Source organism: Balaenoptera borealis, assembly GCF_965194805.1.
Source record: "Balaenoptera borealis genome assembly, chromosome: X".
In the NCBI taxonomy this organism is placed as follows: domain Eukaryota; kingdom Metazoa; phylum Chordata; class Mammalia; order Artiodactyla; family Balaenopteridae; genus Balaenoptera; species Balaenoptera borealis.
Window position 1 is genome coordinate 42,357,967 of NC_138881.1, and position 18,533 is coordinate 42,376,499.

General features: G+C 46.0%; 2 protein-coding genes across 3 annotated transcripts in view; one reads left to right on the top strand and one right to left on the bottom strand.

Moving 5' to 3' along the window:
* Positions 1-18,533, bottom strand: part of SYN1 (synapsin I) — a 43,174-nt gene that overhangs the window by 9,551 nt on the left and 15,090 nt on the right. The window lies entirely within an intron of this gene.
* TIMP1 (TIMP metallopeptidase inhibitor 1) lies at positions 1,095-4,729 on the top strand. Its single transcript, XM_082378241.1, has 6 exons — positions 1,095-1,248; positions 2,116-2,244; positions 3,018-3,097; positions 3,281-3,407; positions 3,656-3,780; positions 4,456-4,729. Exons 1-6 carry the CDS (start codon positions 1,107-1,109, stop codon positions 4,624-4,626), a joined length of 774 nt encoding a protein of 257 aa, XP_082234367.1. The 5' UTR covers positions 1,095-1,106; the 3' UTR covers positions 4,627-4,729.

The following is an 18,533-nucleotide window of genomic DNA, read 5'->3' on the forward strand; positions in this document are numbered from 1 at the left end:
GAACTACACAAAGGCTTCAGGGCACAGTACACAGTAAGCGCTCCATAAGTGGCTCCTATCATCACTATCATCATCATTATTATTATTGGCCTGTCCTCCCTGACCTAACCAAGGATGTTAATCGGCCCTCAGAGCCCTTTCCCAGGACGCCAGGGAAGATTCAGGCAGCATCTGGAAGCTGGTGGACAGAGATTGCCTCACGCTGATCCCCACCAGGGGCGTGGGAGGGTTGGTGGGGAAGGGGCAGGGCAGGATGGGAGGGGATCAGTTTTCTACTGACTCACTGGCCTCTTTCACCACCATTCAACTCCCCCCACCCCAATGCTCATTCATTCACCAGCGACCTCCCCGCTTGCCAGGACTGTGCCCAGCGTGGGTTAAGATCCTGGTGCCAGTTAGCCTAGGTTCAAATCCCAGCCATGCCCTGTGGTCCTGGGAAAGTTCTTCAATTCCTTTATGCCTGTCTGGGAAATGGGAATAATACCGATAACCATCTCAGAGGCTTATCGTAAGCTTTAAGTGAAATAAATTATGCCGAGTGCCGCCCGGTACACAGTTGGTGCTATATAAATGCTGACTATTTGCCTGTGGTTTTTTTTTTTTGAGAAGGGTTAAGACCCAGGCTCTGGCTCCATCCAGGTCACCTGAGTTCCAATCCCAGTTCTGCCACTTATTAACTGTGACCTTGGATAAATCACTTAACCTCTCCGTGCCTCAGTTTCCCCACCTTGTATCCTTCCTCCATTCACCTGCCCTACCTCCCTCCACTGCTTCTACTTGTTTGCTCTCTGCCGCTCACCGCCCCCCCCCCAAAACAGTAGGTGCACAAGAAATGCTTATTGAAGGAATGAACTAATTTGGGCTTTAGCCATGGGGATTTTCGGGGATGTGGGTGATCGGATAGATTTTGGAGACTTTAGGGAATTGCACTGGGTGGAATCCTGCCTGTAAGCCCTCCATGAGACCGCCTGGAGGGACTGGTGCCTGACGTGGAGATGGGGGAGGGGGGTGGTCAGGGCGAGGCTCAGGGGGAGGGAGAGGAGGAGGGTGCATCTCCTTTTCGGCAGCCCAGGGCCCGCCCCTTGGCCTCCACGGAGGGTGGGCGGATGAGTAATGCATCCAGGAAGCCTGGAGGCCTGTGGTTTCCTACCAGCTGCCACCCCGCCCCTCGCTTGGATATTTATCCTCCGCTGCTCCAGCCCTGCCGCCATCGCCGAAGACCCAGCGCCCAGAGAGGCTACACCAGAGGTAGGTAGGGGCTTGGGCGGCCCGCAGGGCCTGGAACTGGGCTGGAGCTTTCCTGCCTGATGATACTCGGCTGCTCAGCCTGGCCAGCGGGTACCGGGAGCCTAGGCTGGTCCAGGGGAAGAGGGTGGGGGGCTGGAACTGCTCCCCCAGTCCCGACACTCCAAATTCCTTTGAACCCCTGGCATCCATCCTCAGCTCCCCGAAAGCCATGAGCCCTTAATGTCAGATGCCTCCCAAGCTGCCAGCTCCTCTAAATTCCCTCCCTGTCCCCCAGCAACCCAAACCCCTGATGCTCCCTAAACTCCCCCAGCCTCCCAATCCCCAGCCTCCCAAACCCTAAACTCAAAGCTTCCTCTGAACCCAAATCCCTCAGGCACTCCCACCCCCTTAAGCCCCCAAACTCCCTCAACTCCCTAAATCCCCAACCTCCTCCAAATTCCTCAACTTCCCTCAACTCCCCCACCTCCTCCACCTCTCAATATGCGCAACCCCCAAACTCCCAACCTCCCCGAAAACTCCTCCAGCTCCCCAAAGCCCAAATTCCTCAGCCCCAACTCCTCAACCTTCCGACTTCTTCAACACTCTTAAATTCTCAAACTCCCCAGCCCCCTTATTCCCCAAACGCTACAGCCCCATAACTCCCCCACTCACCTAGTCCCCTAAATCCCTCAAACTCCACAACTCCTAAACTCCCCTGACTCCCTACCCCCCTAAACTCCCTTGGGCTCTCAAATCCCCAAGCCCCTTAAAATCCCCAAACTCCCCAACCCGGTGTGTGTGGGGGGTAGAATGGGGTGGGAGGCCTGCCCAGGTACATGGATCGGCTGAGCTGGGGGCCCTCTGAACCCTCCTCCCCCACCCCCACAGAACGCACCATGGCCCCCTTTGCACCCCTGGCCTCTGGCATCCTGTTGCTGCTGTGGCTGACAGTCCCCAGCCGAGCCTGTACCTGCGTCCCACCCCACCCACAGACGGCCTTCTGCAGCTCCGACCTCGGTGAGTGTATCCACCCTGCCCACACACTCTGGGCTTCGGTTTCCCTCTCAGTCCAGTGGGGTTCACGATGGTGCCTACCTCTAGAACAATTCCACTCAGCCCCACACTGACTCTGCTTTAGCCGCTCTGCCATCCTCGCTCTGCCATCCTCACACTTCCGTGATTACTCAAGGCCCAATCCCACCTCAGGGCCTTTGTACTGTCTACTTCCTCTGCCTGGTATACCCATTCCCCCAGGTATCCACATGGGTGGCTGCCTTAAATGTCACCTTCTCAGGGTGGCCTTCCCTGACCACCCTGTTCAAAACTTGAACCCCTGTCCCCTACTACTCCTGATCCCCCTCACCCAGCTCTGAAGTTCCCCATCACACTTAATACCGTCTAACTTCCTATATACTTAATTATTTTGCTTGTGTTTAGTCTCTCTTCCCCTGGCTAGAATGTGAGCTCCACAAGGAACGGATTTCTGTGTTTTGTTCACTGTTATGTCCCTGACACCAAGAACAGTGCCTGGCACAGAGCAGGCGCTGCAAAATATTTGTTGAGTGAACGAACACATGATGAATATGTGAAAGAGGCTTGAAGCAGTGCTTGGCTAAGAGTAGGCACCAACATACAGGTGAAGCAATTAACCAATGTATAAATCGCTAGGGTGCTGTCTGGCATCCAGCAATCCCTATTTAAGTATGTGCTTTGCTAGTATTATTATTGTGATTATTTTTATTGGCTCATGCAGTCCCTTTGACTCGTTTTTTTCCCCTCTTCTCCTGTAGTCATCAGGGCCAAATTTGTGGGGACTGCAGAAGTCAACCTGACCTCCTTATACCAGCGTTACGAGATCAAGATGACCAAGGTATCCCTCCTGCCCCTTCCCCCGGCAGTTCCTAAAATCTTCCTCCCTGTCAAAATAAAAGACTTTGGCCACCGGTTTGGCGAGGAAATTAGCTGTGATATCAGAGTGCTATACGACTTCACGGAAGAATGTGGAGTGGGAGGATTATGTCAGTAAAAGATTCTTCCCCTCATCCATTGACAGATGTTCAAAGGGTTCAATGCCTTGGGGGATGCCTCTGACATCCGGTTCATCTACACCGCCGCCATGGAGAGCGTCTGCGGATACTTCCACAGGTCCCAGAACCGCAGTGAGGAGTTTCTCATAGCTGGTGAGGCCCCGCCCCATCGCCCTGTGCCACGACACCCCTCCGATGCTGCCTGGCAACTGCAAGGGAGGGAGGAGAGGCTCTGTGGGAATGGTCCCAGTTGAAATGGGGACCGCCCCAATTTCAGCCTATCAGAAGGCTGGGGCTTTGCCCAGCGGGGTCTGTGGTCCTGGGAAACCAATCTGGCACCACTCTGTCCCTGGCCCAGCCAATCAGAATCTGCCTGTTGACCCCCCCCCCCCCCCCCGCAGGACAACTGTCGAACGGGAACCTGTACATCACCACCTGCAGTTTCGTGGCTCCTTGGAACAGTCTGAGCTCCGCTCAGCGCCAGGGCTTCACCAAGACCTATGCTACAGGCTGTGAGGAATGCACAGTGAGTGCCTGGACCTTGCCCGCCACCTGGAGAGCAGTCCTTGGGCTCTTCCCCAAACCATGGCTTGTTTTTGGTTCCCTCTGACTATTCCTTGTCCCTATGGCTGCTTCCCAAACCCTAGGGATGTCCCTGATCTCTCCTGCTGTTCCCTCAAATCTGAGACCGTTCCCTTGGACATTCTGCTTGTTCCTGGGAATTCTCTGTTTCCTGGACTTTCTGGCTGCTTCCTGTCCCTCTGACTCCCCCTTGTGACTGCTCGGCCACTCTGACTGTTCCAAGACTGCTCCCTGATGGCCCTGAATGTCCTCTGACCCCAGTGACTATCTCTGAGCCCCACATCTCCTTATGCTTAAGTTCCGTGCCCACCGGTTGTTCCCTGCTACTGCCAGCTGTTCCCTATCCAATGGGACAGGTCCCCAGGAGACCTGCCTGACTGTTCCCCCACCACCATTCCGGGAAGCTGATCCTTTCCCTGGACTGCTGTCACCTCCTCAAGCCCAATGACGGTGCCCCACGATGGGAGGGAGTGTTCTTGAGTCTGTACCCAGGTGGGGTGACAACAGGTCTCCCCAGCAGCTCCAAATTAAAAGCTGAGGAGCAGAAAGTTCTCCTCCGGAGGGGAGGTAGGGGCAGGAGGAGAAGCCCTCAGAGATGTGTCTCCCTCCCCTCCTCCAGGTGTTTCCCTGTTCATCCATCCCCTGCAAACTGCAGAGTGACACTCATTGCTTGTGGACGGACCAGCTCCTCACGGGCTCTGACAAGGGCTTCCAGAGCCGCCACCTTGCCTGCCTGCCCCGGGAGCCAGGGATGTGCACCTGGCAGTCCTTGCGGCCCCGGATGGCCTGAATCCTGCCCCTTCAGCGGAAGCTGAAGCCTGCACAGTGTTCACCCCCATTTCCACTCCCGCCTTTCTTTCTCCAAGACAATGAAATAAAGAACTACCACTCAGCAGGCAGTGTCCCTGTGTAGTGTCTGGGAACAAACCTATGTCAGACGACCTGGTGCGAGCGTCCTGGGACCAATGCTGAGGGGGTGAGGGGTGTCAAATGCTTTTTATATTTTACATAAAATTTGAGGTATTGGTAATAATTCTCTACATTGGCATTAGTGCTGGCGCCTGCAACATCAGTAATGGTAATTTAACCTGCCTTATCAACCACGGCTTATTGGATAATCTCTCTACTCAACGCTTAAAAGCATTTTACCAGACTAATTTGTAATTCCTATTTGCATTGAGCTTTCTAGTTCATAAATTATCCCACTGCTGCCAAATCACTACCTCACTGGCAGATTCCGCTATTCACAAATCCCTCCAGTTGACCAGCTCATTGACAAATGCCCTATCAATCAGTAAACGGCTCTCCTCCTTGCCTCGGGTGTGGTCCTGATGTCATTCAGGGAGGATATTTTACCCCATCCGAACCTGTGGGTGTTACTGTCCCCACCCTTAGGTTTTGTACTGTGAGTCTGACTTGAGTGAAAGAGGAGACTCCCAGGGGGCCCAGAGGCCCCCCATCAACATAACCGAGCCAGGGACTCTGGAAGAAAGAGTAGCCCTGGTCTCCCACCCACAGCCTGTGGGAGATTCCTTGGAAGTGTTCGTTTGGAGAAAAGGAGAGATGGGGAGAAGGTGTGATCTGGAAACCCCCAAGCTCTGCCCTTCTCCCCTCTTCCCTATTTCTCCTCCCCTCACTCCTTTGACCAACTCTGACGCAGTGAAGTACATGTAGTGTTCAAAATCAGGACCAACCAGGCACGTTAGCACCGCCCCCCCTTCCCCTACACAGCTGTCCCTTCACCAAAACTGAGGCCTTTAGACTCGAGCCTCACCTTTCTGCTTTATCTTCCCCCATGAAATCTGAGTGAGAGACCCTCCAAACACTCCCTTCCTCAGGCCTTCCTGCTCACACAGCCGGGCCCAGGCCCCTCTGGGCTCTTCCCAGTCCCTGGTGCCTACCCCTTACACTCCAAAGGTCCTGACTGAAGTGGGAACTGGGCTTTCAGATTGGTGCAAACATTCAGTGGAACACTCAAGTGTCCTGTTGACCTGAATCCTCTTTACAGAGATCTTTGTTGAAGGAAAAGACCCCCAAATTCCCTCCCATCAGACTACCTACTGGTGCTACCAATAGGAACCCAGGTCTCCTCCAGGACATTCTGGGTCACCAAGCGTGGCCCCCTGGATCCTCTGTGGTCCCTGTCCTTTTGCACTCCTGGAAGGTTCTGCCAGGGTCTAAGGTATGTCCCAGGGATGTGTGGATTTTGAGCACCCAGTGGCTGCTTGTGCAGATACGTCCAGCAACAATTTCTATGTCAGTATCTACATGTTGATATGCCCTGGGAGGATCTGAACCCTGTCCACCGAAAGGGGCAAATGGCAGCTTCCACTGATGGGTACAAGTGTAAGGGAAGGACCTGGGCCCTGGTGGCCTTGTCGCTATTGGCTCAACTGCCTGCAAGAGTCTGGCAGCTCCTGACAGTTCACCATACCCTGTACTCTTACACTGGTCCCTGACGCCAGGGCTTCTTCCCTGAGCGCTCTGCTATTTTAACCCCTGGGAGGAAGGTGAAGGAGAAAGTGGCAGAAGAAGGATGGAGCCTGGTGTGGAGACGGTTCTCCTGCCGACCTGTCCACCTGCAGGTAGTGCCCTGGATCAGGACTCAACGCTTCACGGGGCTGACCGCCAGGCCCAACAGCAGCCCTCTTCACAGAATTTAGAACATACAAGGCCACCTCCCCCAGACCCCGGCAGGAGCTCCTGGCAGGAGATCTGTAGTCTTGGGGTCACTACACCCCTCATCACTCTTCTAGAAAATCCACTACAGTGAGTGAAGTGATTTACCCCTCACCCCCACATTCCATGTGTCTGTGTGTCAATCTCTGCTTGGAAGAGCATCTCTGATGGCTGAGAGAAAGCACGAGGGGGTAGCAGTCCTGTGAGGTGTGCAGCATGGGGTCCAGCTCCATGGGTAGCCTGGGGGCTGGCCCTTCCCTCACCCGAGCCTCAGTACTTCTCCCTGAAAAAATGGGTCTCAAACTCCCTACCCAGAATCCTTCCGAGGTCTGTGCTAGGGTTGGAGGATGATTTATGGGTGCATTCGTTCATTGGGTATTTTGGGGGGGGGGTCAAAACACATGAAACTCTCATAACAATAACTTCCTGTGTAAGATTACTAACAGTGATATTAATTTCTAGACTGGCAGTGTAGTGTAGTGGTTAAGAGCCTAAACACTAGAGCCAGGTCATTTGCAGTCAAATCCTGCCCCTTCCATGTACTAGCTCTGAGACCTTGGGGAAATCACATTACCTCTTTATGCCTCAGTTTCCACATCTGTAAAATTGGTATAAAACAAATGCCTAACTCCTAGGGACAATGTAACTTTACATGTAAAGTGCCTGGAACTGTGTTAGGCACATAGCACTTACAAGTATTGGTTAGTAGTAGTAAGATAAATGTAATTTAATGTATAACTTTAGTAGTGATCATTCTTCTCACTAATGATTATTTACAATATTGAAAATCACATTTAATGTCAGGAATGATAATTTACAATATTGGAAATAATGTATAATATCAGTAGTAATAACTGAATGCACCCTGGAAACCTTAGTTTAACTCGTGATCCTGATAATCTCCCCCACAGATGTTACAAATATTTAATATGCTCATTTGTTTTTTCTTATTACTATGATACTTTTACACTGCTTCCCAATGTGCAAATCACCCCACTTCAAAATACCAACATTTAAAAAGACTTCTGAGGGCAACCCCTCTCCCCAGTGATAACATTCCCCACTATGAAGTCCTCACTGTGGACAAATCACCACATTTATAAATCTCTACTGTTGCCAAAACTACAGGTGACAAATCTCTAAGCCCTTGGTAAATCTTTCCTTTGAAAAGTCCCCTCTCTTCACTGTACAAATACCTCTTTCACAAACACCCCACTAACAAATACCTCTGTTGAGCTACCCTCTTTATTCATAAATATCCCATTGACATATCTCCATTGAAGACCCCCCGCATTGACAAATATCTCCATTCACAAATACCCAGAAGTAATCTATCACCCACTCATGGACCCCAGTGACAAATATCTCTCTTCATAATTACCCGATCCATTGGCACATCTCCTATGACCACTCAGTTGACAGATCTCTCTATTCATAAATACCTTTCTATGACATAATTCTCACTGACAACCTCTACTGACAAATCTTCCCATGTATTCTACTGGCATATCTCCCCATTCAGACATGCCCATCAAAATGCTCTCACTGTCAATCTTCCTATTCAGAAATACCCACCATTGATATCTAGCTCATTGATAAGCCGACTTTAAAAATCTTTCCATTCATAAAACCCCATCCATCCATACAGCCCCTCTTGATTGACTTCCCCCATTGACATTTCCCCATCCTTAGATATCTCTAGTTGGAAAATCTCCCTGCTGGAACAGCTCCCAATATATTACCCTATATGTTGAAACATCTCTCCACACCCCCCAATGACAGATGAAGAGGTAGATTTCTATACGAACAACCCTTCCTTTTTATCAATACTGACACCTACGTCTCACTCTCCAGCCTTGGACACTTCCTATGCCAGTAGTGGTGAAATCTGAGGACCAACCCCAGTTATACTGTAGAGCGCCCACCAAAGGAAATGATTAGGGCACAAGCTCTCTCTGGATGTAGGCGTGAAGGTGGAGTTTAAAAAAGAGATTAGTTGAAAGTCTGCATGAGAAGCTGTGAGAACCCCAGACACGCCCCAAATACCAATCCCCACTCTAATAGAAGGCTAAAGACATGATCTCTTATAAGAGTAAAATAGAGGGTTCAAATGGGCAGGAATGCCCAGGCCGCACCTCCCTGTTGTTGACTATTTATCCACCACTGAGCTTGGGCCTCCTGCTGAACCTCTGTGGAGAGTTACAGCTCTGATGAATGGAGGTGGGGCCACTGGTACCAGAGGCCCAGTCTCAGTGTCCTTTCCCCCCACCACACCATGGGGGCCTCCCCTGACCCCAGGTCCCTGGAAAGTAGTAGTGTTAATTAAATGTTCCCTGAATCGTCTCCTGATTGGGGGTGAGCTGGGCCAGGGAAAAGTCATGCTTCGACTCCCTCCACCCCCACTGTGTCTCCAGGTCCTTGCCATGAGTTCCGACTTCCTGCTGGCCCCTGCTTTGCTCCTGGCTCTGTCCCTGACCACCCTTGGGCTGGCCCTCATACTGTTTATTGTAACTCAGACGTGGGTAAGTCTGGGTAGACCTCAGAGAAGCCTCTGATGCAGGGACTCACAGTGAGGTTCCAGAAGGGTGAATAAAGCCCCTTGAGGTGGTTGAACCTGGATGGTAGTTGCTCTGCAAACCTTTTTTTCCCAAGAGTCTTGGGGACAGGGAAAATCTTGAATGTTTGAACCCCAAGGGGTCCCCTGACACATTACTCCCACCCTTAGTCCTTGTGGCTTAATTCCTGGGTCTTCTCACTGAGACCATGAGGCATTATGAGTTCAAGTAACCAGGGCACCCTGCTCACCTCTTCCCTGTACCCACCTCCCCACCAAAATACAAGCCCCTACCTTGCTCTGACTGAGGGAATAGGGTGGGTCTTTGAGATCCAAAAGCTAATGATGCAATACTAAGACCCAGCCCCTCACCCCATAAATGCTCTTCAGTCCCAGTGTCCCTCTCTCTTTCCCCCCCTCACAGACAATCAACGTCCTGAAAGGGGTCCTGAAACTCTGGGTCATGAAAGTACCCAAATATAAAGAGCAATGTGGTTGTATCTATCTACACACCCACCAAGAACAGTGGTGGTGACATCCATGGGGAGAAGTTTTCTTCTAGGAATTCCTTATCTCAGGTCAGCCAGCCTGTCCCCACCCTGCATGGACTCCTCATCCTCAGACTTCCGGCTCTGTCCCAGCCCTGGAACAAAGTGCCCCTCCCTGGGGCATTCTTCTACCAAATACCCCCAACCACAGGATACTGTGCTCTTGATTTCAGCCAACCACAGCAAATTCTGTCCCTGACCCATAATGTCCTGGGTCTTTGGGGCTGACCACCTGGGGATCACAATCTGTCCCAGCCAAATGACATCTGGTCACACTTTACTGACCATCAGGACATGGCATCCATCCCCTCTAGGCTCTTTGAGGGATGGGAACCTGCACTGAGTTGTGTAGCCTTGGAAGGGGCTCGGGGAGGAGTATGTCAGGAGGTATCTTGAATATCTACAGGTAAGGATGCCCGGGGCCTTGAGTGTGCCCCTCAGGTATGCCTGCAGCCACAGCTCCAGCTCTGCCCTGTTCTTTCTGCTCCCTGTTCCTGTTTGCTGGGCCCTACTTCCTCTCCTGGTCCCCTGCCCCTGCTCCTTCTCCGTGTTCTATCCCTCCCCCCGCTCCTGCGCCCTCTCCTCGCTCTCTTCTTTCCTCTCTGCTCCCCACTCCTCTTTGTTTCCTCGTTGTTTGCTATTCCCTTTCATGGGTCCCTGGCTCCCCTGCCTATCCTTAGCGTCTGTGGCCCTTCTCTTCCAGGAGCAGAAGCTATGAGGAGAAGCGAGTGGAGGAGTGCCCTGCCCAACCACCCCCAGGTGCCTCCCTGCCACCCCCACAAAGCCACATACCTGAGTCTCAACCTTGCACAGTGTCCGTGGAGGGACCTCTGTTTATCTGAGCACTGGCAAGAAGAACATGAAGCCATGAACTTGGCTGTCTTCCCCGGTGACCTGATATCTGCTATTGAATCTTCCTGTACAACAGCCTCTGGCCTTGGACCCAGACTTCTATTCAGCCACCGTGGGCTGGGGACGCTTCACCTCCTTCAACATCACAAACAAATCTAAGCCCATCAACCTCCCCCCACCACCCCCTCAAGCCTCCCAAAGACCACCAGCTTCTAACTGTGCTAGGGATCTGTCTGGTTTGTGTTGTGTTTCTTGATCTGGGTGCAGAAGACAGGAGTGTGTTCACTTTGTGAAAATTCAATGAGCTGTACTCTTATGATATGTCCCCTTTTCCGAACTTGTTATACCTCAGTGAAATTGGCCCTTCAAAACAAAACCCCATAAGCTACAAGAATATACTGTACAGCACAGAGAATATAGCCAATATTTTATAATAACTGTAAATGGAGTATAATCAATAAAAATTGTGAATCACTATGTTGCACACCTGAAACTAATATAATATTGTAAGCCAACTATACTTCAATAAAAAAATAATAAGTTAAAAAAAAGAAAGGGAAGAAAAAGAAACCCCCGCCCTCTTGACATATCTCCCTCGCTCTTTACTTCAATTGCTCCCTCACTCCTGCTCTCTCTCTTTTCACACAATCCCCACATCCCTGACCCTGTGGATTCTCACCCCAAAGCACCCTCTCTTTCCTCATAGCACAGGGACCATGAATCCTGGGCCCAGAGAGGGGACTGGATCCGGAGAGACCTTGGTGTTGGACTCCACCCGTCACATCATGAACCCTCTGCAAATATTTGCTGAGCCACAAATCACCTGGAGTGCAGGTAGCAAGGGAAGGGAAGTCCTTATGCCCATAGCACCCCACCCTCTAGGTCTGCATGACCAAGTTGATGTAAGTAGATCACCAGGCTAGGGAAGTCGGGGTGAAAAGAAGTCAAACTGTGCTTCACAAGATCTTCCCTGTGCCCCACCCCTGACTGGTGACTATTTAGACACATTGAGATGAGTATCCCTGAGGATTCCTGGTGGTCTCCAAACTGGATGGGAGTAGATGGGGTAGGGGGGCCAGAGTCCTGATGTGTGTCTTCCAGCTTCAAAGTACGGGGTGGCGCAAGACTGCTCCCACAAATCCACGCCTAGCTTTTGCCCCTCCATGCTGCACAGTGGGGTTGGGGACAAAAGAGGAAATAGGGGAGGCAAGCTGGCCTGTGGGAAGTCTAATGCTTCTGCCACCACTCGCCACCATTACCCACCATTAACTTTGTCTTCTTCCTGGCCTCTGAAGTCCTGTTCTTTCTGTCCCTTGACAAAAATAGCCTCTGCACGGCTACAGACAGCCAGGAGGTGCGTCTGCCCTACTAGATATCAGGAATTAATGAGAAAATATAGTTATTAAGACAGTACTGCACTGGAACAGGTATAGAGAAAGTGACCGATGGAGTAGAACAGAGAGTCCTGAACTTGCCCCACACATATATAGGATTTTAGGATATGACGGAGGTGGCATACCAGATCAGTGGGGAAAAAAGTGTTGCCTATAAGGAAAAAGATGAAACTGGATCCCTACCTATCTCACACTGTATATGAAAATCAATTTCAAGGAACACATATAATAAAGATGTTCGGAAGAGTGCTACTTGATTGCTACATTGAGAACAGCGTAATGTAAGTGAATGGATGTGATGACCACTCTGAGAAGCGTTAAAGAAAACATGTAATAAAGATGTTTGTAAGAATGCTAAAAAGAAACAGAAAAAGTAAATCAACTTCAGATGGATGAAGAACTTAAATGTCAAAAACAAAGCTTGCCACTTTTATCATCTACTAAATTTCCATATGTACATGGATCTAAATCTGGGTTTTTAATTTTTCTTCTTTTAGTCTGTTAGTCTATCTATTCATGTGTCAGCATCATATTGTTTAAATTAGAAAAGCTTCATAAAATGTTTGCTGGCAAATGCATTAAACTCCTTGTAGGCTGGTAGGGCTAGTCCCCTCTCATAGCTCTTCTTTTTCAGGGTTTTCCTGGCTATTCTTGCATGTTTGCTTTTCCATATGAACTCTACTATCAACTTGTCCAGCTCCAGATAACAGCTTATAGGTATATTTTGGGGGATCACATTGTATTTATAAATTAAAAATAGAGACCTAAGAAGGGGAACTGACATCTTTATGATGTTAATTAATCTTATCCACAAATAAGGAATGTCTTTCCAGTTGTGTAAGTCTACCTTTGAGTCTTTCAGGAGTGTTTTAAACTTTTCCTCATATAAGTTTGCACACCCCTTGCTAAATTTATCCTGAAATATTTTATCTTTTTTGTTGTTACCTTAAATGGGGTTTTCTCTTCTATCTGGTTATTTGTGTATATGAAAACTACTGATCTCTGTATGTTGATTTTATATTCTGCTATGTTATTAAGTTATTTTATTGTTTGAAGTTGTTATTGGTTCTCTGCGGGATTTCCAGATATACTATCATATCATCTATTAATAGAGATATTTTTACATCCTCTTTACCCATTCTTGCATCTATAATTGCTTTGCCTAGTCTAACTGCATTGGTCTAATACCTCTAAGTATTGTACAATGTTGAAAAGGAATGGAGACAGTGGGCACCTTGCTTTGTTCCTGACCTTAGTGGAAATGCTTTCAATGTTGTCCTATTAAGTTGATAATAACTTTCGGATTGAGGTATACAAATTTGATTATGTTAAGAAGGCATGAGTTGATTTCTGTTTTTGAATGATTTTATCATAATGGGTGCTGAACTTTGTTAAAGGCTTTTAAAATGTCTATGGAAATGATCATATGACTTTCTCCTCAGATCTGTTAATATGTTGTATTATATTAATACATTACCTATAACAAACCATCCTCGCATTCCAAGAAGGAAACTTACTTACACAGTTATGCTATCTTATTTTCTTAATTTAGTTCTGGATTTGTTTGCTAATATTTTATTTAGGATTTTTGCATTGATATTTATGATTGAAAATGGTCTATGCTTTTCTTTTTGTGTTATCAATGTTATAATTGCTTTAGAAAAATAATGTGGAAGTTTCTCTCCATTTTCTGTTCTTTGTAACAATTTAGGTGGCATTGGGATTAACTGGTCTGTAACAGTTTGGTAGAATTCCCCTGTGAAACCATCTGGGCCTGATGCTTTTTTAGGGGGTAGTTCCTTAATAACTTTATTTCTTTTATGGAAATTGGGCTGTTAAGCTCAAATGGGGTCGATTTTGGTAAACTGTGTTTCCCTAGAAAATTATCCATTTCCTGTAGGTTTAAAATTTTATCTGTGTATGCCTTTTTATATTTTAACTTTTGGAATCATGCTAACATATTACATTTAAATGCATAAAATTAAGTCAGTATAGATGGGAAAAAACCTAAAATTTAATATAAAGGGAAACAAACTATATTTGAAATAACATGAATAATATAACCATGTTGAATGACAAAATGAACTAAACCATGTAACATTTGAATACAGTACTTTGTATATCCTCATCTAAAGACATAAAAAGGGCAAACAAATCTCAAGCTATACCTTACTACAATTGTTTTTCACAGTGGTAAGGGTGTTGAAACTCTAAAAATACTTTCTGTGTATTGTAGGATTGAGCAAATGAGTAAATATATTGATGATGTTGGAAGCTAGGGCTCTCAATGTTAGAGAAGATAAATATAAATATAGAAAGAGGGAAGGCTAGGAGGAACCCTATGTTGTGTTGGATTAGAATTGGAAGTATCGGGGATCCTAGCTCAAAGAGAAGAAACTCCTCCCAATTCCCTGGTCCAACTGATTGCTGATCACGAGGATCCTGTGAGTTTCTGCCCAGAATGAAAAAAACAGTTTTCATCAGATACACCACACTAATACTGGTAGGAATGTTTCCCTCCTGCTGTTCCAGTGACTTGCTGATCTGCGCCCTTTCTCCTTCAGTGGAGCCAACCTGCACAGTGAGACAATGTGGTGAGGCACCTCCTGTGGATAAAAGGCATGTAAATCCAGACCCTTCTCCCTCCATTTTCCTGCGTGTGATCTTGAACCAGTCAAGGGCGCCCCTCTCTCCATGGCTTCTGTTCCTCTCAGGCTCACATCCCCCCTTCTCCCAGAGATGCAGGAAGGAGGAAAGTGTGTGAAGTAAACTCTGAAGAAGCCCCAGATGAAGTGACACAGCCAGGAAATTTCAGAGTAACAAAACTCTGGGGGAGTTTCATGACATTGGAAACACAAAGGATCCAATGTGGAAGGCTGATCCAAACTTGGCAAGGAGGATGACAATTTACAAAGCATAGAAATAATGTTGGCTCCCCGTCATCAGGTATGCCATGAAAAGAAGGCAGTCATTGCTCACACTACTGTTCATAAGTTTATTATAAAGAAATAAAACAACTTAATTCTTAAAAAAGAAAAAGAAAGTATCAGGGGAATTCCCTGGCAGTTCAGTGGTTAGGACTTGGCACTTTCACTGCTGGGGGCCCAGGCTTGATCCCTGGTTGGGGAACTAAGATCTCACAAGCCGTATGGTGTAGCCAAAAAAAACCCAAAAAAGTATCAGTATGAACACATTTCATATAATTTCATATATATGTATATATAAAATTTCATATGTATATATTTCATATATATATATAATGAAATTTCCTAAGCTCTGCACAACGAGAGGATCTAGAAGCAAGGACATTCCAGTAGCAATGAGTACATCTAGCTCCCAGATCCTGGCTTTGAAATACCATTATCCTAGGGTTGGGAAAGAATAAGATATGCCTGGAGGTGATGTTGGCAGAAATGCCAGAGTAAGGGCCCATAAAAATCCTCTCCTCCATAAAAGCAATGAGAATATTGGTAAAAAATTGTCACAATCAACTTTATCAGAACTCTGGAAACTGACCAGAGGTTTACAATAATTCAGGAAGCATTTATTGAAGAAAAAGGCTGAATCTCAGTTTTGTGGCATTTGAACTTTTCCTGTTCCCATTCTCTTCTTCCCACTTCCACAACAGATTTTAAAATCAATACCCTTGCAATTCTGATGAAAACACAGCAGGCTGGCTAGCAGCCAATGGAGGAAGCAGAACAGGGTAGGAGTTCCTCTAAAGCCCCATTCCCAGAAACTATCTTTATTTGACCTGTATGGCACTTCCCCAGAAAACTCCATTCACCAGACTTGTCTATTTGACCTGACTCAGAATTCACCTGGTGTGAACAGTTTTTCTTGGGGGTGCTTTTCAAAAATAATCAGCAGCAATTGTTTAACACAGCAGCTGTTTGAGGCAACGATTACAGTTAAGACAATCAACAAGCTGACCAAAACTTAACAGAAAAATCTGAGTAATAAGACGTTCATAGGAGGCTTTGAAAAGTTCTGACATATTCCTAGGAATCTAGAAAGCCATAAATATGCATAATGCTGTGTGCATGCCTAGGATCTCTGGCTGACCTTGAGGCTCTGCACAGGCAGGAAGTGAAGGCTAAGGCAAAGTTGTAAACAGCCTGCCTAAACACTGAAGGCATGCCCCAACGTGCCCTCAGAGCCCATCAGCAAAGGCTGGGAGACTTACTAGATCCAGGTGTTTAAAGAAATATCTGTCCAATCATTAGTTGACCACTAAGCTAATAAAGCAGAGACTTCAATGACCATATATGGCAAAGAATATAGACTTTACAGAATTAGTTCAGGAAAGTCCCTAAAAAACCCCCCAAAGAACAACAAGAGCAAACCCTGGGGAGGAGGGGGAATCTGATTTCCAGAGTTGCCACGTTATATTATTTAAGATATTCAGTTTTCAACTAAAATTTATAAGACATGCGAAGAAACAATAAAGTATGACCCAAACACAGAAAAATAAAGCAGTCAGTAGACACTGTCCCTGAGGAAGTCCAGATGTTGGAATTAATAGACTATAAATCAACTACTTGGAATATTTTCAAAGAACTAAAGGAAACCATGTCTAAAGAACCAAATGAAAGTATAAGAATGGTGTTCTAACAAATAGAAACTATCAGTAGAGATAAAAATTATAAAATAATAGAAATTCTGGAATTGAAAAACATAATAACTGAAATGAAAAATTCATTACAGGGGCTCAACAGTAGATTTGAGCTGGCAGAGGAAAGAATCAGCAAATTTGAAGATAGGTCGACTGAGATTATCCAATCTGAGGAGCAGAAAGAAAACAATAAACAAAATTACTGGAGCCTCAGAGGCCTGTGAAACACCACAAGCATGTCAACACACACATACTGGGAGTCCTAAAAGGAGAGAGAAAAGAGAAAAGTAAAGTAAAGAATATTTGAAGGAATAATGGCTGAAAACCTCCCAAATCTGATGAAAAAGATTAATCTGTACATCAAAGAAGCTCATGAACTTCAAATAGGATAAACTCATAGAGATCTACATCTAGGCGCATCATAAGCAAACCTATAAAAGTGAAAGACAAAGAGAGAATCTTGAAAGTAGTAAGAGAGAAGTGACTTTTCACATACAAAGGATCCTCAGTAGGACTGACAGCTGATTTCTCATCAGAAACCTTGGAGGCCAGAAGGCAGTGGGACAACATATTCAAAGCACTGAAAGAAAAAGACTGTCAACTAAGAATTCTATATCCTTCAAAACTATATTTCAAAAATGAAGGAAAAGTTAAGACATTCACAGATAAGCAAAAACTTAGATAATCTGTCACTAGCACACTTCTCCTACAAGAAATACTAAGAGAGTCCTTCAGGCTGAAATGAAATGACACTAAACAGTAACTCACATTCACATGAAGAAATAAAGAGCACCTGTAAAGGTAACTACATAGATAAATATAAAAGACAGTGTGAATGCATTTTTTATTTGTAATGCTTTTTTCCTCCTATCTGATTTAAAAGATAACTGCATCAAGCAATAATTATACGTCTATATTCATGGGCATATGATGTGTAAAGATGTAATTTGTATGACAATAATAGCACAAAGGCAGAGTGAGGGAATAAAGCTATAAAAAGGCAAAGTTTTTTTTAATACTATTGAAATTAAATTGGTTTTAATTAAAATGAGAGTGGTATAAATTAAAATGTTAATTGTAATCCCCAGGGAAACTACAAAGAAAATAATTTTTTTAAAAAACATGGCAAAAGAAACAAGAAGAGAATTAAAATGGCACACAGGAAAATATCTATTTAACACAAAAGTATGCATTAATGGAGGAATACAGGAACACAAAAGGCATAAGAAATACAGAAAACAAATAGCAAAATTACAAGCATAAATTCTACCTTATCAGTAATTACATTAAATGTAAATTAATTAAACACTCCAATTAAAAGGCAGAGATAGGCAAAATAGATGAAAAACATGACGTAATTATATGCTGTCTATAGGAGACACCCTTTAGATTCAAAGATACAAATAACTTGAAAGTAAATGAATGGAAAAAGATTTACCATGCAAATAGTAACCAACAGAGAGCTGGAATGGCTATACTAACATCAGATAAAATAGACTTTAAAACAAAAATTGTTACTAGAGATAAAAAAGGACATTTTATACTGATAAAAGGGTCATTCCATCAAGAAGATATAACAATTATCAACATATATGCACCTAACAACAGAGCCCCAAATACATGAAACAAAAAAACAGGCAGAACTGAAGGGAAGAAATAGACAATTCAATAATAATTGTTGGGACTTCCCTGGGGCACAGTGGTTAAGAATATGCCTGCCAATACAGGGGACTCAGGTTCAATCCCTGGTCCAGGAAGATCCCACGTGCCACGGAGCAACTAAGCTCGTGCGCCACAACTACTGAGCCTGTGCTCTAGAGCCCGTGAGCCACAACTACTGAGCCGATGCACTGCAACTACTGAAGCCCGGGTGCCTAGAGCCTGTGTTCTGCAACAAGAGAAGCCACTGCAATGAGAAGCCCACACACCACAATGAAGAGTAGCCCCCACTCGCTGCAACTAGAGAAAGCCCATGCACAGCAACAAAGACCCAATGCAGCCAAAAAATAAAAAAAGCAAAAGAACAATAATTGTTGGAGATTTCAATACTTCACT